Genomic DNA, 22,716 nt, shown 5'->3' on the forward strand with positions numbered 1-22,716 from the left:
AAAAATTTAGAAGTATCATTATTTGCTGATTATATCAAATTTGATCCTCAAACTTTTGATTGCTATATATATTTTGTTTTGAATATTTATTTTTCAATTTCACCTCTTAAAATTTTATTTTTATATGAACTTTGGTCCTTATTTTTATAATTGTTATTTGTTTTTTTCTTATCATTTTTTTATTGAAATTTTTTATTTATCAAATTTGATCCTCATTCTTTTGATTGTTACTTATTTTATTTGAAATAATTTATGAAATGTTGATTATTATTATTTTAATTTCTTCATTTTTTATTTTTTTTTTTTAATTTTTTAGATTTGATCCCTATTATTTTGATTATTATTTGTTTTATTTAAGATAATTTATGAAATTATATTTTTTTTTCAATTTTATTCTCATTCAACTTTTTAATTTGTAAGATTTGTTCCTCATTATTTTAATAAACTTGAAAAAAATAAAATATTAATAAGTTATTTTCCAGCTCATTTTTCATGACATAACCAAACACTGGAAAATGTTTTTCAGTTCATTTTCCATAACACTACCAAATATCAAAAAATACTTTCTCAAAATTCACTTTCCAAAAGAAATTCACTTTTCTGCAAATAAACGGAGCCTTAGTTGAACTTGCCAAAAAACCAAATCTCGATATTTTTAAAAGCTTCTGTGTCCAAAAGAGACACGGAAAGGGTGCGGATCAAGTGCACATAATATAAATGGTACTTTTAAAATTTAAGAGAGTGTTAAACAAAAACTATTAATTCAAATATTCGAGCAAAATATTAATTATATTTAAAAATATATAAAAATCACTTTATTACATCATTTCCAATGAGAGATTAGTATTTTTTCTAAATTGATTTTAAACATATTAGTAACTAATAGAATTATTTATTGGGCTTATTTGTAAGATATACAGTTAATAAATATTTGTCTAGTTAATGTGGGATCTGAATTGGGAGTCCTACAATTCGATGGTTTCTTTAATTTTAAATTTATTTATATTCCTTGTCTTTTTGTTATGATTGTTTTTATAAGAAAAAAAAAATGTTCACCCACATTGATCTCAATTTTAAGAATAATAAAAAATATTTTTAGAAAATATGAATTGTTTGCTAGAATTACAGGTGTTGGAACCATAAAAAATATGTTTACTCTTCAATTAAAGTAAAATTTCAATCCAAACTCAAATGCTGGTTGGTGTTGTTTTGTTAAAAAAAAAAAAAAAAAAAAGAGGAATCCATATTTGATTGTCAAGTCATAAAAAAATATATATTGGATAAAGTTTATGTTTGTTTTTTTATTTTAAAAGTATTTTTAAAAATATTTTTTTAAAATTAATATTTTTATATATATTTTTATATCATTTTGATATATTGATATTAAAAATAATTTTTAAAAAATATAAAAAATATATATTATTTTAATATATTTTTAAATAAAAAATATTTTAAAAAACAACTACAATAATCACACTTTAAAATAAAAAATAAATATTTTTTATTGAATGCCACACTTATTTTTATTCAACCTTTTCGGAATTTATTTTGCAAGGAATTTGATGTCAAAGGTTGACATTTCCAAGGATTCCTTTCAGGGCATCTCCAACCGGAGAGGCAAATGAGAAGACAAAATTAAAAAGTATTTTTTTAACTTTTGTTTTTCTAATTAGGCATTCCAATGCAGCAGCTAACAAAGAACCAAAATGGCTATTTAGCTTGAGAAGAGCTATTTCTACATGTTACTGTAGAGATAGCAAAAAAAAAAGTAAGTATTTTTTTTAAAAAAAAAAGCAAGGAAAGAAACTTGTTTTTGTTTTAAATTTTTTCAAAGCATGATTTAAAAAAAAAAAATTGAAAATCAAAATTTAAAATATTGATGGTTTTTTTAAAGTTTGAATTTAAATTTACTTTTAAAAAATTAAATTTTTAACAGTAAAATATAAAATTAAAAATTAAAAATATTCATATAAATAAATTTTAAGTTTAATTTTAAATTATATCTTTTAACTTTCATATTATTTCATTAAATTTTATATTATTTTTATAAATTACTCATATTAATTATATAATTAATAACATCATAATTATATTATATATAAAATATCTAAATTAGTTACATAATTATATAAAAATGAATTTAACATGAAATATATTAAAATATAAATGGCTTTTCTAAATAGCTTTTACCATTGGGATGCATATAATCAAAAAAGCTATATTTATACTATTCAAAAAGCCATTTTATCAATTTAGCTTTTTGCATTGGAGATGCTCTCAATCTCCTCTTTTTATCATGTTACTGAAAATCAGGTAAAAGTAATTCTTATTTAATAAAGTTAGTTGTGTAATTATTTTACCATTAAGAAGCAGTTGTTTCTTGTACAAATTGTTTATCAATGTGTATTATAACATTTGTTTACAGTTTTGACATTAAAAAAAAATAGAAACAAAAGAGACCATACAAAGGATAAAATTAAGATAAAATTATGTTTCATAATGATATATATAATAGCATAATTATTTATATATTTTATTTGGTTATAATTAACAAAACATAATAAAATATAAAAAATTATATTTTATTCTTAATATATATTGTTATCAAACTTACAAATCTAAAAAATAATAATTTGATATTTTATTTTTTTAAATTTAGTTGAAATTAATAATACTATAATAATTCAAGTTATGAAACTTAAAATGACTTGACCGGTTGATCTGAAACCTGAACTAGTTTGAGTTTAAGAAAAATTAGAGGAATAAATGACTCAATCTGATTCAGTTAAAAACCTAGATTAACTTGGGATAAAACATGGGTTAAAAACCCATTACTTTTAAAATAATAAAAAAAAATATGGGTCAGTCAAGATAACCTTCCCGACCAATAACCTGAACCTTTATTTTATGTTGATCTGGGTCATTTCAGATTAATTCTCTTAACATGTAACTCGAATCTTATCCTAGATCAACCTCTCGAGTTAATGTTTAAAATTATAATAATAACTATTTTTATCCTTGACTCAGGTTAATGATCAAACCCACTTATAACCTGAGTTTTGCCTCGGATCGACTCCCAAATCAAGTTTTCAAACTATTATAATAACTTTTTTTTACTCTTACACCAATCCAAGTTAATTCGACCCGTTATCTAGGTTTTATCTCAACTCTACATGGAGTTGAGTTTTAAAATTATCATAATAATAATTTTTATTTTTATATGTCTTAATTAAATATTTTTAGAATTAAATTTTTTTTATAAAAATATTTTATAAATAAAAAACAATAAATATTATCTCTAAAAACACATATTATCTATATTTTTTATTTTTTAAAAATAAAAATTCATTTAAAATCATTATAAAGACAACTTTATATATATATATATATATATATATATATATATATATATATATATATATATATATATATATATTTCTTCTTTTGTTCAATTTCTTTTTTCACTGTATCTGTACCTTATGCCGTCCCGGAATGAACTTTATAGTGAATATCCCAGTTGTTCTAGTATATTTACCATAAAATCGCTGCAATTTGTGAAGGGGTTTTGTTTATGCTGTTTCATCATTTCTTTTTCTCTCTTCACATTCAAAAACCTCACTGAAAAATAAACGAAAAAAGCGGCTGAAGACGGACTAACTCCTCACCAAAGAGATCCTATCAAGTCTTCAGGTTTGTCTCTCCCTTCTTTTCTTCCCTTTTTTCTTAAACCAGTTCCACCGCTCTGTTTGGTTGCCGAGAATTTTTTTTGAAGAAATTCATAGAATCATTTCAACTAAACATATGCTCATTTATTTTTGCTGTGGGTAGTTGGGAATGTTGCGGCGAATAGGAGCCGGCAAAATGCGGTGGCGTTGGGTAAGGAAAGGAGAGAATCGTTGGTTCGTGCTAACGTCTTTGTAGATTGGGGCCTAGTGGCGATGGCATTCGTATTGAAAAGGACATGATGATTTATGAAGAGCAATCAATTTTGGAGGCTCAAACTTGGCGGCAGTCCAAGAGTTGAAGTCCGCCGTTGTTTTTCAGTATGTGAATATTTTTGCATTATCGTACACAGTTGGTGGATAACATTAATTTCTTGTTATGAAGGTGCTAATTCGTGCAGCATAACTATACCCAGCTTAAGACGATTAAAAGAAAACTAGGGATTTTAGGAGAATGTTCATGAAATGAAAACAAATTCCCCGCGCACGTTGGGTAATTTTTTATAATTTTTTCACACAGCTCAGTTGCTCCCAAAACCTTTAGCTATTTTAACATTGTTGTTATCATGAATATGCTAATTAGCACTGTGCTAATCGCCAAGGTTGTCTCGAGTCATGCGTATCAATTTCCTTTGGGATATAATTTAATTAACAGACTGCTCTGTGTCGTATCTGCAGACTGTTATCTTTCAATTCATGGCTGCTCAAGTTAAATTAGAAGCTTGTTTTGCATGTCAAGAGGAGATGAGAAATGTGGTTAATTGAAGTATGACCAATAAAATCGTTAGATATGTTGAGAGTAGTAATGACGGAAATTATTGGAACTGAATTTAGAATTTGATAAGCTCAATGCAGGTAAACTGTTATTATTTGGAGCTGAATTTTCATATGGATATGTATCTTTAAGGATCAGGAAAATATTTGAAGAACATTGCTTAATGTTAGTGATCTTAGCATGAATGTTATCCTAAGGAATGTATATGTAGAACTTCCTAACGGTTCCGGCGTTGAGAGACATGTATCTGAGCACTATCTGTCTTCTGTTTTCAGCCCATATCAGTCCTTTTCATGAACATGTATGCCATTGAAATTTTTTTATGCTTAATTCTGTTTTAGGGTTTTTTACCTCTTAAGTTCTTTTGGAATTTGTTTGAACCATCTTTATGCTTGAACCTTCAGGGGAAAAGGTGCAATGAAGAAGCTAGTTGGTGCCCTTCGGGAGCTGAGGTGTTTGCTGTCTAAATCAGAATTCCCCCCTCTTGATGCTGCTCTTAAGGCTGGAGCAATTGCCTTGCTTGTGCAATGTCTCTCATTTGGCTCTCCAGATGAACAGGTACAAAGTAGTAGTTGTTGTTTTGGCAGTTCCTGTAATTTGACTATTCTCATACCTGCTATTGTTCAGCTCTATTAAATTATTAAAAAGAGTCATTCTCCTCAGTTAAAAGGGGTCTGTGTTGGGGGGGAGATCTCTATCCATATTAGGTTCTCATAGTCTATCAGCAGTTACATTTTTCTCTTTCTTAAATTGCAATGTATGTCGAATGAATGCTCAGTGCTTGTCAGAGAAAGTATTATGTTGCCTACCTGGTCTATGAACAAATTTAAAAACACATGGCTTCTAATAAGGATGTAAATTCAAACACTGATTTCTATCTTATTTGCAGTTACTTGAGGCAGCACAGAGCCTTACAAACATCGCAGCAGGAAAATCAGAAGAAACAAAAGCATTACTGTCTGCATTACTGCTGCTTATTGCACATCTTGGAGGTTTGTGATGGTTGGTGTATCCTTTTTAGTGTCAAGAAATTATTTTTTCGCCTTCTTGTCTCAATACTTCATGATATTAGTATGTTGGTTTCAGTGATGTGAACCCATACTGGGACAGCAATATAAGGTTAATCCGAGTGATAATGCAATGCCACTTTAACTTCAATAATTAAAACATTTGTTTCTTGAAATTTAATAATTCTGAAAACTATAGCCTAGTAATTCATGGGTATGTGTGTAATTTTCTTTTCTTGTTTTATCAGATAGTTGCTTGAAACTCTAGTGGATCACAATATGATACTTTAGGTTTGGCATTTATAGTTGCATTTCCATGTAGAAAAGAGTTCTTTTCCTGTGGCTGAATAGTGTTCATGGGCATTGGAAAATTTTGCTGGTGAAGGAGAAGAGTTGAGAAGTGTTTTGCTAACTCAAGGAGCCTTACCACCTCTTGCAAGAATGATGCTGCCATACAAGGGTTCAACTGTGAGAACAGCGGCCTGGGCACTGTCAAACCTAATCAAGGTTTTGAACCTTTTCCCTATGAACAGCTTCTGCATTTGTGTGCACACATTTGGCTTATGATGCTATTGTAAAATTAGAACCATGTCCCAAAGATTAAACACTCTTCACACCCTTCAAGATGCTAGTTGCTCATCAACAACTCAGAGGCACATCCCCAACTTACTTTGAGAGGCTATATGCAGGGATCTAATTTTGTTTGTTGGAAAATAAGTTCCAAGCCAGAATTTGCGAGGATCTAGTGCTTTGTGTGGTGAGATGCCTTAAATAGTTGGTGCATCACGGAACAGTTTCTTAGGTGTGATGCTCGAGAATTCCTAATGTGCAATTTCTAGGAATCCCAGTGTGATGCTGAATGGTACATCTACTTTTTTTTAATAGTTTATCGTTGCTTTCTAATATCTGGAAGTAGCACTAAGTTATCAAAGCTTTAAGTGATATTGGTTCTTATGCCATAAAAAGTAAGTCCTAAAGCTTTAAGTGATATTGGTTCTTATGCCATTTGAAAAATGGCATTTAGTTGAAATTAGTCAGTTGATTAGATTTTAAGATTTGCTAGCTTGATGTTGATCCTGCATCCCGCCGATCATTCACAGCTCATTTTAGGTATGCAAGGTGCTGCTCCTTGGAAATCATCTTATGCACATTATACCTTTTGCTTCATGGCATATACACGTAGCCGGCCTAGAACAGGTTTTACATCATATATGCCACAATTTCCATTCCGGTGTCTGTGATTGCTTGTTTATTTGAAGCTTGTTTCATATAGTTTTCCTTTCCTTGTCTTTTACTAGTTTCTGAAGAGCCACATGTAGAATGTACCAAACAATCAATTTTGTTTCTTGTTGATTAGCTTATTAGACTTTATTTAAGAATGCAAGAATCATGATTGTAGCTCTCTTTCTGCAATTAGCAATAGTTAACTTACTAAAAAACGGTTCTGTTTTCAAGGTTCTGCTATTATTTTTTTTCCTTTTCTTTTATTGTCCCGGGAAGAATTCTTGGAGAAGTTGTTGTCTTGAAGCTTCATCCTTGTATCTTGTATGGGACAATATTACCATCTCTCCTCTTTCTTCACTTTGCCGTGGGGAATAGTTATCTCATTTCTTGAAACTTTTTTATTCATTGTTTTAGAAAATTTATCCGAGTTTAAATTAGCATTAACTTGTCAAATTCAGGGATAAGGAGTTGACAAATGAAGTAGCATGGGTAGTGGTGTATCTCTCAGCCCTTTCGGATGTCGCTACTAGTATGCTGGTTAAAAGTGATGCCCTTCAACTGCTTGTACAATGATTAGCATCATCAAATAGCTTGCAATTGGGCATTCCGGTACGCTTCAATTTGAGTTTTTACGAAGCTTTTGTTGATTACTGCTGATATTTATTTATTTATTGGTATTTGGGTTTATTATATAAAGCTTAAATTGTGCGCTGGATGTTATCCTATACAGTTTGTTGTGGCCGTCAAAAATATTTATTTTGTAACTTTGAATATAATGTCATGAAGCTGTGCATTATAATGTGAAGAAAATCTTGTGAAGTTGTACATTTACTTTTGCCATGTAGTTACTCTTCAGAAAGACTAGAGGAAGTTAAAAAAACAAAAAAGAGCTCATCAAAAACGAAACCAAATCTAATACTATGGTCCTACTATTTTGTCGTTTACCATGGGGAAATTCAATGTTTATGTTTATGCCAGACAGTTGATTTGGAACTTTACAAATTTGCATTTCCTTGATATTTCCATAATTTAATGGAATAAAAAGTAACCATGTCTTATGTGTTTATGTTCCTTAAATCAGTACATTAACGCTTTGCTAAATGGATTTGGGATGCTTGCAAACTTATTATTTCCTTATCTTTGGATTATTTGACAAGTAATTTGGTAAACCTCCAGTCTAAAACTGGTAAATCAGTGTTAGAAATGGTAAATTTTCGATTGAGAAATGATAAATTAGACAGAAAAGTTTTGTGAATCAGAATGAATATTCCTAGATGATTAATTTAAATGTCGGATGAGACAAAAAAATAAATCGGATTGTGAAATATAAAATAGCAATAAATCACGTAAGTTTTTTGATCGGGTAAAATAATGATTTGAAAAAGGAAATCTTTTAAATTGTGAATGGCTTCTCCTAGAAACCATTCATGGTCGACCACTTTGTTTAAGAAGGGGGGAGGTTTGTTGATCTTTACTTGATTTCCACCTTAAATTCATCCATTTAAACACTAGATAAGAGTGAGCAGGGGATCAGAAGAGGGGTTTAGGAGGAATTTGAACTAGTAATTGAAGATTTCTTAGAGTTTTGGAGAGCATAAAGTGATCGGTTGGGAGGAAAGAATTAGAGGAAGAAGAAAACTTGTTTTTAACATCTTTTTCCTTCAAAGTTCTTGTGTTTAAGAGGTGAGAAACTTTAATTCAAGCTTGGTTTGAGTTTATCTTGTGAAATTATACATTTTTGTTAAAATATGCATGATGGAAATTTGAAATTGATTGAATGATTGTTTAAATTGATGAAATTGTGTTTGAAAAAATGGTAGAAGAAAAATTCATCTCCCACCATGAGTTGAATTTCTGTCAAAGGGGGAAATCAAGGGTAGTTGGGAATTCAATGAAATTGTTATGAAGATTGCATAGAATTGTGGTGGTATAGGTAATTAATAGATAAGCAAGATGTCAACATTATTAATTAGAAAGGGAAGGACCCATCATTTATCCATCATGGAAATTGAAGAAGTCTTGTTTATATGGAGGAGTTGTAATTGTCAAAATTCATGAAGAATTTATGTTTGAATGTATGAAGTGAAACATTTAAAAAGTTGATGATAGATTAATTGTACAAGGAAATCCACCCTTAGCATAGACAAAGATTTCGACCAACTCTATTTAAAGGGTTTAAAATTGCTGGTTTAGTTGACTTGAAACATTATGTAAAGTTGTGATGATGTTAGCATAAATATAGCTGACTTGAATGGGGAAAATTTCATAAAAAAAATGTGGTTATGCATCAAGTTAATAACTGTAACCTTTTTATTTATTGACTTTCAGCTGAAGTTTGCATTAATAAATGATAGAATTTAAAATATATTTTTTCATGAAAATTGTATTTAAAAATGTTAAATTTCAAATGGGATGGACTTGGAAAACTGAAGAAATGTAATGCTGGATTTTGGCAGCGAGCATTGTCTGGCGTGATGAGCTATTCTCTCACCGGGGATATGTTAAGTTCACAGCTACTGGTTCTATTTGGGATATGTTCCCATAGTGCACAGAAATATTCCCACAAGTGTTGTCTCGAATCATTACTGCGTGCGTAGATGTTTATAACATCGAATCGTGAACAGGATTAGCTGTTGAAAGCCATTCTAGCAAACAATGAGTCTAGCTGAGTTCTATTTGGCATCGCAGTGAATTATACTTTTAAAATTTTTTAGTTTTAAATTAATTATATATATATATATATATATATATATATATAGTATTTTGATGTTGTTGTATAATTAATAAATAAATAAAATATAATTTTAAATAAAAAATATTTTAAAAAATAACATTTACAATACTCTTAAATATGCCTAACCAAATCACAAACCCTACAGCAATCAGAACAGAAGCTATGAATTTTGATCCAAAGAACAAATCGGAAACATGGCTAGAATGGACATACAAGCAAATCAAATACTTTGATGTGAATCGTAGAAGCTATCGGCTAGGATGACTCAAGAAGATGAAAGCTAACATTCAGCGCTAGCACCATCAGAATCGCATCAATTAGGGATGCAGTTACCATGATTATCATTAATGTAGGGCCAAATTGGGATTTGCGGGAAGATTACGTGTGAGTGGATGAAGGAGGGTAAAAAAGGAACTTCACAGATGAAAAGGGCAACAAAAACATAACCGACATGACCTAAGAACGTGATAAAACAGCACAAGCGCATTCTATTACTGGCTGCTACGTGGTTATCTTGGACCATTAGTTTAAAAACAATCCAACGGCCGACAGAGAAACTTTATTCTATTACTGGCTGCTACGTGGTTTTCTTGGACCATTAGTTTAAAAACAATCCAACGGCCGATAGAGAAACCCTAATCTAAGACCAAATGGCTTAGTGAGTGTCACTATTTAAACAAGCATAAGCGGCCATTCTCGATCTCTTTCGTTTGCTCTCTGTAACTGCGAGAGAGCTCCTTATTTTTTAGATTCCCTAAACTTCATTTCTTCAAGGTTAGATCTCGTCTCTCTCTCCCTCTTCAGTATTCTGTTATGTTTACTTGTCTGATCTGATGTGATTCTCTTTTCTTTTCTATCTTTTAGCTTTTATAATTTTGATGTCATCTGTTATAAGCTTTTCTTCTTATTTGTTTATCTGCTTTGCTTCATGCTACTGATCGTGTTTCATTTCAGATCTAATGATTCAGTTTTTGTTGATTTTGATTGAAATCAGATAAGAGAAATAATTCAGACTCTGAATTAGTTTTTCTTTTCTTAAATTGTTTACTGTTCTGCTATGAATATAAACGGGTTTTTTTTTTCTATTCTGAAAATCATTTGCTTTTACTGTTTTTATTTAAAGATCTTAATTTGAAACTATTTTTTTTTATTAATTTGTGTTTTCTTTTTTCCCATCGGAAACAAGGAAGAAGCAAACTGAACCTTGATAACATGTGGTCATGTTTGTTTTGATGAAAGTGCCTGAATCTGATGGGAAAATGTTTTAGTTGACTCTGTAGTGACTGTACTTTAATGGTAAATTCCATGCCTTTGTTGCGTGGAGACCTGGGCTCGAATCCCAGCAGTCACACCTCTGAAATTATTTTTTATTAACTAATAAGCGGATCTAGGCTTATTGTTGTATCAAAGGTTTGCTGGTTTATTCAGACACATGTATAAGCTGTATTGTTTTGTGGGTAGTTTTAACTTGTTATATACGAATGACTATTTGGCTTCTGTCTTTAGTTCATGACATGCTATTTTTAAGAACGTGTCGTATGTATGTCTTTACTGTTGTTGAAATTATGGTCACTTGAAATTTAAGTATAAGACTGGTTAATTAGTATTATTGGAAATGTTACTTTTGTATGTTTTTCTGTCCATTCAATATGTTTATGTATTTATTAAGTCTTTTATTTTATCAATTCCAGTTTCTCTCCCAAATTTCATCATGGGCAAGGAGAAGATACACATTAACATTGTGGTTATTGGTCATGTTGACTCTGGCAAGTCAACCACTACCGGTCATTTGATCTACAAGCTTGGAGGTATTGACAAGCGTGTGATTGAGAGGTTTGAGAAGGAAGCTGCTGAGATGAACAAAAGGTCATTCAAGTATGCCTGGGTTTTGGACAAGCTTAAGGCTGAGCGTGAGCGTGGTATCACAATTGACATTGCTCTCTGGAAGTTTGAGACAACTAGGTACTACTGCACTGTCATTGATGCCCCTGGTCATCGTGACTTTATCAAGAATATGATCACTGGTACCTCACAGGCTGACTGTGCTGTCCTAATTATTGATTCCACCACTGGTGGTTTTGAAGCTGGTATCTCCAAGGATGGCCAGACCCGTGAACATGCCTTGCTTGCCTTCACCCTTGGTGTGAAGCAGATGATTTGCTGTTGCAACAAGGTTAAAATATTTTCTACTACTTTTTGCAGTTGGTTTTTACATGTCATGAATACTTTAACCTGTACTGTTCAAAATTTCTAAACACCTGACTAAGAGTTGCATTTCATTTGTTGGCTGTTGCTTGTAGATGGATGCCACCACCCCCAAGTACTCCAAGGCCAGGTTCGATGAAATCGTGAAGGAAGTTTCTTCCTACCTGAAGAAGGTTGGTTACAACCCTGAGAAGATCCCATTTGTCCCTATATCTGGTTTTGAGGGTGATAACATGATCGAGAGGTCCACCAACCTTGACTGGTACAAGGGCCCCACCCTCCTTGATGCTCTTGACCAGATCAGTGAGCCCAAGAGACCCACAGACAAGCCTCTCCGTCTTCCACTTCAGGATGTCTACAAGATTGGTGGTATTGGAACTGTACCTGTGGGACGTGTTGAGACTGGTATCCTGAAACCTGGTATGGTCGTAACCTTCGGCCCCACTGGACTGACCACTGAAGTTAAATCTGTTGAGATGCACCATGAAGCTCTTCAGGAGGCCCTTCCAGGTGACAATGTTGGTTTCAATGTTAAGAATGTTGCTGTCAAGGATCTCAAACGTGGTTTTGTTGCTTCCAACTCTAAGGATGATCCTGCCAAGGAGGCTGCCAACTTCACCTCTCAGGTCATCATCATGAACCACCCTGGTCAAATTGGGAATGGATATGCCCCTGTCCTTGACTGTCACACCTGCCACATTGCTGTCAAGTTTGCTGAGATTTTGACCAAGATTGACAGGCGATCTGGCAAAGAGCTCGAGAAGGAGCCCAAGTTCTTGAAGAATGGTGATGCTGGGTTTGTGAAGATGATTCCCACCAAGCCTATGGTTGTTGAGACCTTTTCTGCCTATCCTCCTCTTGGTCGTTTTGCAGTGAGGGACATGCGCCAGACCGTGGCAGTCGGTGTCATTAAGAGTGTTGAGAAGAAGGATCCATCTGGTGCCAAGGTCACCAAGTCTGCAGTAAAGAAAAAGTGAAGTGTTTGCTTTATTACAGTTTAGGCTAGTTATGTCTTCCTTTCTGCTTGTTTGATTTTATTTTCTCCGCGTCAAGTTTTGAAAACAGTTTACAATTTATCTTTACAGTTTATGCGTGTTTTGGAATTTTACAAGCCGAGCTTGTTATGTTTTTTGGTTCGAGACTTCTTCGTCAATTTAAGTTTTCTGGTATCCAGTTATCTTTACCTGCATCATCTCAGTCTTCAATGTTTGTAGAATTATTGGTCTTGCCAGTTTTCTGGCTTGTCTCTGGCCCTTGCTATTGATTTAGATGAGAAAATAACATTCTGTTGTTGCTTTTAAAAAATGTTTTTTAAAAAGTTAAATTTATTTTATTGTTTTGTTTTAAATTAATTTTTTTTAATGTTTTGAAATGTTGTTTTTTAAAAATAAAACAAATATGATTTTAATATATTATAAACTAAAAAATATTTTAAAAAATAATTAGAATTACATTCAAGCAGACTGGAAATGAGCTTTCCCATATCCTTGTAGAAGATGATGATCCCCTGATTCAACTTTCAAAGGAATGGACATGTATTATTCTAGTTGCGTGAACCATATGCCTTTGGAGCCCAAAGGAATTTGCTTTGTTGTTCTTACTAATCTGCTGTTCAAAATTAGATGGGTGGAAGCTTTTACGTGCGCCACTCAAGCTGTTGAAACCATAACATCCCTCGTTACATCACGGAAGCTGCCCATCATTGACGTGAAGATGAAGAAGCTATGATAGCAGTTTTTACTGGAAATGTTGTAGTGATTAAGCCCCATTAAGTTTTTTTTTTTTGAAATTTGAATTTCAAGAAAAAAAAATTATTTTATGATATTTGATAGTATAATAGAAAATAATTTAAAAAATATTTTTTTTTATTATGTCTTGGAAAATAGATTGAAAAATAACTTATTAATATTTTATTTTTTTTCAAGTTTATTAAAATAATGAAGAATAAATCTTACAAATTAAAAAGTTAAATGAGAATGAAATTAAAAAAAATATATAATTTCATAAATTATCTCAAATAAAATAAATAATAAACAAAATAATAAAGATCAAATCTAAAAAAATAAAAAAATTAAAAGATGAAGAAATTAAAATAATAATAATTAATATTTCATAAATTATTTTAAATAAAATAAGTAACAATTAAAAGAATAAAGATCAAATTTTTTAGATACAAAATTTCAATTAAAAAATGATAAAGAAAAAAAATATAACAATTATAAAAATAACGATCAAAATTAATATAAAAATTAAATTATAAAGGATGAAATTAAAAAAAAAATATTCAAAAAAAAAATATAACAATCAAAAGTTTAAGGATTAAATTTCATATAATCAGCAAATAATATGATATTTTTAAATTTTTTAAAACTTCTAAAAAGTATTTTCTATTCAAAATAAAAGGAAAATATTTTCCTGAAAACTAAATTAAAAATTTATTTAATTAAAAACTATTTTTTATTAACCAACTTTTTTTAATAGCAAATAAACATATACACACCCTAAATAATTGTTAGTCATGGAGAAGAATAATTAGAGACGGACATCTTATCCATCATCATCATTTGGAACAAGTAACAAATTGCTATTAATAGTATAATCCATTTCATGTTGTTCGAGTCAACTTCCTCTCTCAAAGGTCTCTCTTTTTTCCTGGTATCTTGATCCTCCCTCCCTCCCTCCCTCCAAGAAATCACAAAGGGAAATCCTAGGCTGCAAATCCCCTATAAGAAAACTTCAGAACCAAAGCAAGGATTATAAGAACACATGCTTTGAATTACCATGTATGGAAATATAAATACCTAAAGCCAAAACATTCAAGCCTTTTTATACCATTTTTACCCTCGCTGGGAAATGCTGCTCAACTTCAGCTCATAAGTAGACAATACCTGGGACAGACAACATCTGATACTCTCTATACTCGGTTTACATAGTTAATCTCAACAACAGGTGAATATAAAATCAACTGTTTTTCCAGGTCTTATTTAGTTGATGGGTTGCATCCCACCAACTATTTGGTGCAGACAGCAACTCAAGCCCTTCCCACTAGCCTCTACACACATTTTTCTTCGTTTTCTTTCACTTCAAGTGATAACTAAACGAAGCAATGCCTTGTCAAATATGTTCCAAAAATAAAATAAAAAAAACATGCCTTTTGAGTTCGCCACTACCTTCCTTTCATAGACAGGTTAACTTCAACCTTGACACAAAAAAAATTATATAACCTTCAATATAAAGCGACTCCTTGTACATTAATTTTAGTCTTCTACATTTATCACTCTCTCTCTCTCAAAGAATCCCCTTCTTTTTTTGGCCAAAAGTCGGTGATCAATAATATCTAGCTAACCAAGCCCAGAAACTTAGATTTTGATCACAGTTTGAAGGGTTTAGCTAGATGGGGTCTTTGGAAAGATCAAAGAGGAAAGTTCAGTTGTGGAAGAAAGCTATAGTTCATTTTGGTTTATGTTTTGTTATGGGCTTTTTTACAGGTTTCGCTCCAGGGGGCAAGGCTTCAATTTTTTCTAGTCGTGTTGTTGCATCAAATAAATCGCATTCTGTTCAAATGTTGCCCCAGCAGGTTGCAAGTGTACCACATGCTAGTAATGTTAACAGAAGTATGATAGCTGAAAGTCCTGTACCAACTCCATCAAGCTCCAAGGAATCTGAACCTGCAAAATTCTTGGAGAAAGAAGCAGAAGCAGAACCCAAGTTACTACCAAGAAGACTGGCAATTATCGTTACGCCAATTAGTACTGAAGATCCGTACCAAGGGGTGTTTTTGAGGAGGTTAGCTAATACAATCAAGCTGGTTCCGCCTCCATTATTGTGGATTGTTGTGGAAGGGCAATCAGATTCAGATGAAGTATCGGAGATACTTAGAAAAACAGGCATCATGTATAGGCATTTGGTCATCAAGGAGAACTTTACAGATCCTGAAGCAGAGCTGGATCATCAAAGGAATGTTGCTTTAAGGCACATTGAGCAACACAGGCTGAGTGGAATTGTTCATTTCGCCGGGCTTTCCAATGTTTATGATCTTGGCTTCTTCGACGAGCTTAGACAAATTGAGTACGTTAATTCTACTTACGTCTTACTTCTATGATTATTTCCCAAATTGAGTTTAAATTGCCACTGCTATACTTTAACGAAGAGGACGAGAATAGAGAAAGAAAAGAGAAGAAAACAAAAAGCTTTCAGTATTTGCTAAGCAAAACTCAATGGGACACTTGAAGCTTGATTGCTCAGGTTTACCAAATGTATAGATTTTAAAGTTCACAAACAGCTTTTTATAACAGAAAAACATGATTGGTCAGATAGAAAACAATATCCATCTTACGAGTCCCACATCTTCATTTGATTTTTGACTCTTTCAATATGGGGTGGTTAGGCTATGTGATTTGTCGATCAAGCTCTGTGGAGAACCAACTTGGACTTCATGTGTGCAGTTATGTAGCTTTCACTTGTTGAAAACAGAGGTGGAGGACATGCATGTCAGCTAATCGCTTTGAAAAAAACAAGGCACAGATAGAGACTGCTGGAGTTCCATTCCACCACACACGATGAACACTAACAATCCTCCTGACTTGATCGTTTAGTCGCTGTTGTTCTTAACAAATTCCCAGTATTAGCTGATTGATTAATCCATGGAACTAACTTCCTTCTGGTGGATAATGTGCAGGGTGTTTGGGACATGGCCAGTGGCTCTGCTTTCAGCAAACAAAAACAAAGTGACAATCGAAGGACCCGTGTGTGATTCTTCGCAGGTTATCGGGTGGCATCTGAAGAAGATGAACAACGAAACGGATAAAAGGCCTCCAATCCATATTTCAAGTTTTGGATTCAACAGTTCGATCCTTTGGGATCCGGAGAGATGGGGTCGCCCTTCATCTGTCCAGCAAACCTCACAGGTACGTACTTCCCACCAATCTAACTTAAACCCAGCTTTGAAATCATGATCAGATACCTTCGAACACAATAAAAGTAACGAGGTAATTATCCTTCGTGTTGCTGCGCTAAATAAGGACATTAAAGTTCTCAAAAAGTATGAGATTCTGTCAACTTTGTAATGATCACTTTACTTTTGTGGAAAATCATGCTGTCATAGTGCATACATGAAGTTAATCATACCGTCAACTATACAGTCGGGTCCATTCATACTAACTGGTAGATATGCTTTGAATTAATTACTTTCGTTTAGTAGACATTTGGCTGAGCTCCTTTCGAGATTTTAATTTTATATATATATATATATATATATATATATATATATATTTTGAATGATGGTTTAAAATTAAAATAAAATTTTTTAAAAATAAAAAATATATTATTTTGATGTATTTTTTTAAAATAAAAATTTTAAAAATAATTACAATACTACACAACCTATAAAATTAACAATATATTTGCATAACAATTAGGTAATTGGATGATTTGATATCCTGATTTCCTTTAATTGCAAATTAAATTAAGTTAGCCTCGGAAAAAAAAGATTCTCAAACCAGTTTTCTTAGGGAAGTTGGTGACAAGAAAAGCTACAATATGAACAAATAGCATGATTGTGATTTCCGTATCCTATTTCTATCAAGATATTATTATTTGTTTGGTATCTATATCCAACAACGCAATTTTTCTTTTTTTTTTGGAGGAAAATCTACTCCAGTGTGATGTTTTAAGTGTTTATTATGAGCAAGTGACCTAACTTGTTTTCAAATCTTAGAATCATTTATTATTAATCTATGAAAATCATGAGCTTGTGGGTGAAATGAGGCTTTTCAATTGCAATATTTCTTAATGGTTTAAATATATAGTTGCTAGGTGCGATCTAGAAACCAACTCGAAAATAATCTTGGATTTTAGGTTCATTCAGAAATTATCAGGTCAATTTAAAAGATTAAAGACATGCTATATTAAAATAACTTAGCATGCTGAATTTAAATATATCTAAGTATTAATGTAATTTTTAATTAATTCAATAAATAAATAATGATATAAAAACTTAAATTAACAAACATATTTTAAATATAAAAAACATAAACCAAACTTAAAACTCAAATATCCAAATAACAATAAACACAATCCATAATTAAAAAAAAAAACATAAGATTTTTCACTTTTGGACAGTACTAGAATTTCATTGAATGAATATATTGAGTTTTTAGGTATATAAATGAAAATTTATTATTATTTATAGTTAACCTAATCGAGCTTAGTTTGGGCTTGTCCAGATTATTAGGTCATTAAAAACCCATCTGGGTTAAACAAGTTTTGCTATGTTAAATTCTTAGGTGTTCAACTAACAACTCGACTCAAGGTAGACATCGAGTCTCAAGTTCCTAGATCAACTTTTCAGGTTGGTGTGGGTTTATTAGAAATTAGTGATAATATATTAGTTATTCTATTAAATCTACTTCAAAAATAGAGATCAAAAAATGTAAGAGAGAAAATCAAATCAAGTACTTACTAAAAATTATAATTCTATCTTTCTAGATGTTACTTATCACTCATTAATACTGTAAAATTACACAAATTTATAACTATGACTTACCTTTTATAGCAGAATAATTCTCCAATAATTTTGTTAATTTATTTACAATTTATGAATTCCTTGAAAGAAGTAGGGTAAGTGCGAAACACGAAAACGTGCCCAGATGTTTATTAATAAAGGTTGCTTATCTCTCCTCTTTTTTTTTTCTTTTTTTCTTTTTTTAACAAAGCTTACTTTTATTTTCCCCTTACAGAATTCAATCAAATTTGTCAAACAAGCAGCTCTCGAAGATGAAACAGAGTTGAAGGGAATCCCACCAGAGGACTGTTCAAAAATCATGCTTTGGCGTCTTAATCTTCCCGTTTCAAAATCACCAAGCTACCATCTTTCAACCACCGGATCCACGGATGCTAGCAGGAGAAAAATATGAGGGAAATCATGAAGATAAAAAGTGTGTAAAGAGATTCAAAGATATTGATCCTGTCGATGAGCAGTTTATAATTCCTTTTCTTTTCTCATTAATTTTTTATAAATCTTCAATTTTCCTCTTTATATAGGCTGTATTTGAGATTATGATAATTGTTGTCAAAAAGTTTCTTTTATTTTTATTTTGAAATATATTAAAAATATATTCTTTTAAAAAAAATTAAAATTTATTTTTTACATTAACACATTAAAATTATTCAAAATCATGAAAAAAATCATTTGTAGTAAGAAATTATCAAATATTTTTAAAAGTTCTTTTTAAACACAAAAACAAACACATTTTTAATTCACAATTAGCTTAATTGTTTGCGCCAAGTTATGAATTTCTAATCCAATCAATAAATAGTGTTACTCAATTTTAAAATTTTATATTAAAAAAAATTAATACATGCATATAAGCTGATTTATTTAATTCATATAAAAAATCTCATCATAAAAATAATTTATTTTTATAAAAAAGTTGGGACTGTGTCTCTGACATGGTTTTTTTCTTCTTCAAGAAACTATTGAGACTACATCAAGCAAATTGATTTTTTATGAATCACTTTAAAAAGTTTTGTCTATCAAAAAATCACTTATTTATTTATTTATATATTTTTTTTATTAATAGAATGACTTTTTTAATAAAGACTTATCATCACTTAAAAAACAAGTTCAAATAAAAAAAAAATGCTTTGATAATTTTTATGCTATTGTATATGAAAATAAAGGAATAATTAATTTGCAAAAAATTTTATATGAAACTAAAAGAAAAATTATTCTCATTCATTGAATATCCATGGGGAATTTCTTCTATACAACTATGCATATTAGTTTATATATTATCATCCATGGAAGCCTTTAACATTACCTTTAAAAACCACTAATTTTATTTGAAAAATATGATGTGATTTTTTAAATATTATTAGAATTTTTTTATTTAATAAGATTTGAATTTAGAATATTAAAAAAATATTTTTTAAAAAGAGGAAGGGTCATGTTGGGCTTGCACACCTGGGCTTATAAAAGAAAAGCCGATGGATGTCTTGGCTTAGTAGCACAAACTTGCACACTTGTTTGTTTGTTTTTAATTCAATATGTTATTATAAACAATACATCATCTAATATAATATAATAAATACCAGTCATTAAAGAATAATAAAAACTATAAAATTACACTAATTAAAAAAAACCTAGCTTAAAGAAAGTTAATTTGAATGTTCTTTTAATAGTCTTAAAGAAAGTTAATTTGAATGTTCTTTTAATAGTCTTTGCTTTGTGAATAAAAGCACCATTTTAAAAAAAAAAAAAATTGAAGCAATTATAAGTGCGTTATAAGTGCATGTAAGCTTGTTAATTGCCAAAACAACATGTTAATCAACGTAAAATGATTGTGGATTTTTTTCCGAGTAAATTAATATTTAGATAAATACTAATAATGATTTTCTAAAATATATATTTATTCATTATATTAAAAATGAAATAAATAATTTTTTGGATTAAAATATATGTTATAATTTACACTTTAAACATTAGACAAGACAATTGTATTATTGTTGGGCTTATAAAAAGAAAAGCCGATGGATGTCTTGGCTTAGTAGCACAAACTTGCACATTGTTTGTTTGTTTTTAATTCAATATGTTATTACAAACAATACATCATCTAATATAATATAATAAATATCAGTCATTAAAGAATAATAAAAAACTATAAAATTATACTAATTAAAAAAAAAAACCTAGCTTAAAGAAAGTTAATTTGAATGTTCTTTTAATAGTATTTGCTTTGTGAATAAAAGCACCATTTTTTTCTTCAAAAAATTGAAGCAATTATAAGTGCGTTATAAGTGCATGTAAGCTTGTTAATTGCCAAAACAACATGTTAATCAACGTAAAATGATTGTGGATTTTTTTCCGAGTAAATTAATATTTAGATAAATACTAATAATGATTTTCTAAAATATATATTTATTCATTATATTAAAAATGAAATAAATAATTTTTTGGATTAAAATATATGTTATAATTTACACTTTAAACATTAGACAAGACAATTGTATTATTATCATTATAGTGTGATGTTCTATTCACAAAATAGAATAAATTACCGAGTTAAACCCAATGTACATAAAACACAAAAAAGAATAATTATTTATCTAGCCTTGTCTAATCCAATCTAGCATAATTAATATTATCCAAAATACCAAAAACTATTTTAATCTCATATTTGTGTCTTGTGCCTCGAGAGATTGTTTCATTTAATCAATGTTGTTGTGTCTGAAGGCCGCTGTAGGGAGGGTTATATTTTCAATCTTTGTTTCCTTGTAGACAAGTTATTACTTGTAGAGGCATTTACCATTCAAATATAACAAATTCTTTATTTTTCAAAAAAATTTTGGGTACCTATGAATGAAAATTTTGAAAATTAACCTTCCATCTCTTGAATAATTTTATTTTCTAAGTAAAAATGTTTGGTTGTTAAGACAAAAACTGTTAGGTTTTTTAATATGTTTATGGTGGGTAATTAAAGCGCAATGATAGAATTTTGCACTAGTTTTCATCCAAAAATTAGTATAAAAAGGAGTTGAATGTAAGATATTTTGTACCCTTAAAAGTAATACATTTTCCTTCTTCTCTACTATTCTCTTAGGTTCGTTTCATCTTTACTCTTGCTTAAATTTTACCTCTTTTTCTCTTTGTTCTAAAGTTTAGATTTTTGTTATTTGTAAAGAGATTTTGGTTTTAATTTACTTGAGTTCGTAGATATTGTTTAGGAATATAACTAAACAAGATGGTGGTGTTGTAATTTTAAAAAACTTATTGAAATTATTCTATTTACACCAAAAGATGAGCAATAACGCTTTAAGGACAAATAATTGATCTTTGACAAAATAATAATAATGCTTTAAGGAAAAATGATTGATCTTTGACAACAACATGTTTTTTATCTGAATTTGACTCTAATAGCTTCAACAAGTAAGTTCCTTACATCTACATTTACTTTGGTTTAAGTTTTGTAATTTTTTACATGTGTTTGTCTATTACAAGTATATGTACTTTTACTTTGTTATATAAAATTGCATGAAATCTAAACTAAACAACTATAATCTCTAATATATCACCAACAATTTTAAGGCCTTATTGCTAGCTAGTTAACTGTTTAGTTTATTTTATTTGTGACAACATTGTTTATCATAACTTAATTATAAACTTGTTATAATCTTGCATGCAAATTTATTAAGATTTTTTTTAGTTAATTTCTTTGTTGAAATTTTAATATGTCTAGTATAATTCTTTGAGATTTGTATTTTAAAAGCCATTTTTTATTATATAAATTTGGTTGTTGTTTTAAATTACATATCATGTTTTCTTCCTAAGAATTGCTTGTTCAAACCAATATTGTTTTAACAAGTACTACTTTTATAATGAGGATTTCACCATTATGTTTTATGATGTATGATGAAAAATTTAAAAAGTTAAATGGATTCAATTTCAAGAGGTGTCAGAAAAAGATGTTATTCTATCTTACTAGGTCAAAATTGTTAGATAATGAATTTGACCCCACTATTATGGCAATTATGGACACATAAAATCATAGCAATTTTGTATTAGACAACACATTATATAATATGTATAGTTCAATCAAGAATGTAAAGGCATTATAAGAAGCTTTGGATTGAAAGTAGAAAACTAAAGATTCTGGTATAAAAGAAATTTATAGTTGATAAATTTCTAGACTTTAATATGGTCGATTCAAGGATAATGATAAGGCAAATTCAAAAATTTAGTCTTATCTTGCATGATATTTATTCTAGAGGAATGGTTTTGATGAGAATCAATAAGTATCATCAAAAAATCCATTAAAGATGTCAATTAAACCAATTATAAACCAATTACAAGCTCAAGGGCTAAAAATATTAAAAATAAAAATTCAATGAGGCAACTTAAGATATTTTGGGCCAAGTTAAGCTTCAAGATTACAAAAAAAACAAAGAAGAAGAAGAAAACAGATGATCAAAATATAATTAATCTATACAAAAGGAGGAGTTGTTTCTTGGGCTTGAGGCATATGATTTATGGATTTGCAACAAAGCAAGGAT

At 30.1% G+C, this 22,716-nt stretch overlaps 2 protein-coding genes and 1 pseudogene across 2 annotated transcripts; all 3 read left to right on the forward strand.

The window, feature by feature from the left end:
* Window positions 1–2,857: 2,857 nt before the first annotated feature.
* LOC118048273 (importin subunit alpha-9-like) lies at window positions 2,858–7,453 on the forward strand (annotated as a pseudogene).
* A 2,625-nt stretch (window positions 7,454–10,078) lies between these two features.
* LOC118048559 (elongation factor 1-alpha) lies at window positions 10,079–12,850 on the forward strand. The gene is made up of 3 exons (XM_035058325.2): window positions 10,079–10,236; window positions 11,154–11,635; window positions 11,763–12,850. The coding sequence occupies exons 2-3, from the start codon at window positions 11,174–11,176 to the stop codon at window positions 12,642–12,644; spliced, it is 1,344 nt and encodes a 447-aa protein (XP_034914216.1). The 5' UTR covers window positions 10,079–10,236; window positions 11,154–11,173; the 3' UTR covers window positions 12,645–12,850.
* Window positions 12,851–14,903: 2,053 nt separating this feature from the next.
* On the forward strand, window positions 14,904–18,703 carry LOC118048558 (beta-1,4-xylosyltransferase IRX9). Its single transcript, XM_035058324.2, has 3 exons — window positions 14,904–15,735; window positions 16,346–16,574; window positions 18,405–18,703. The coding sequence occupies exons 1-3, from the start codon at window positions 15,062–15,064 to the stop codon at window positions 18,579–18,581; spliced, it is 1,080 nt and encodes a 359-aa protein (XP_034914215.1). The 5' UTR covers window positions 14,904–15,061; the 3' UTR covers window positions 18,582–18,703.
* Window positions 18,704–22,716: the final 4,013 nt, after the last annotated feature.

Source organism: Populus alba, chromosome 6, assembly GCF_005239225.2.
Source record: "Populus alba chromosome 6, ASM523922v2, whole genome shotgun sequence".
NCBI classification, from domain to species: Eukaryota; Viridiplantae; Streptophyta; class Magnoliopsida; order Malpighiales; family Salicaceae; genus Populus; species Populus alba.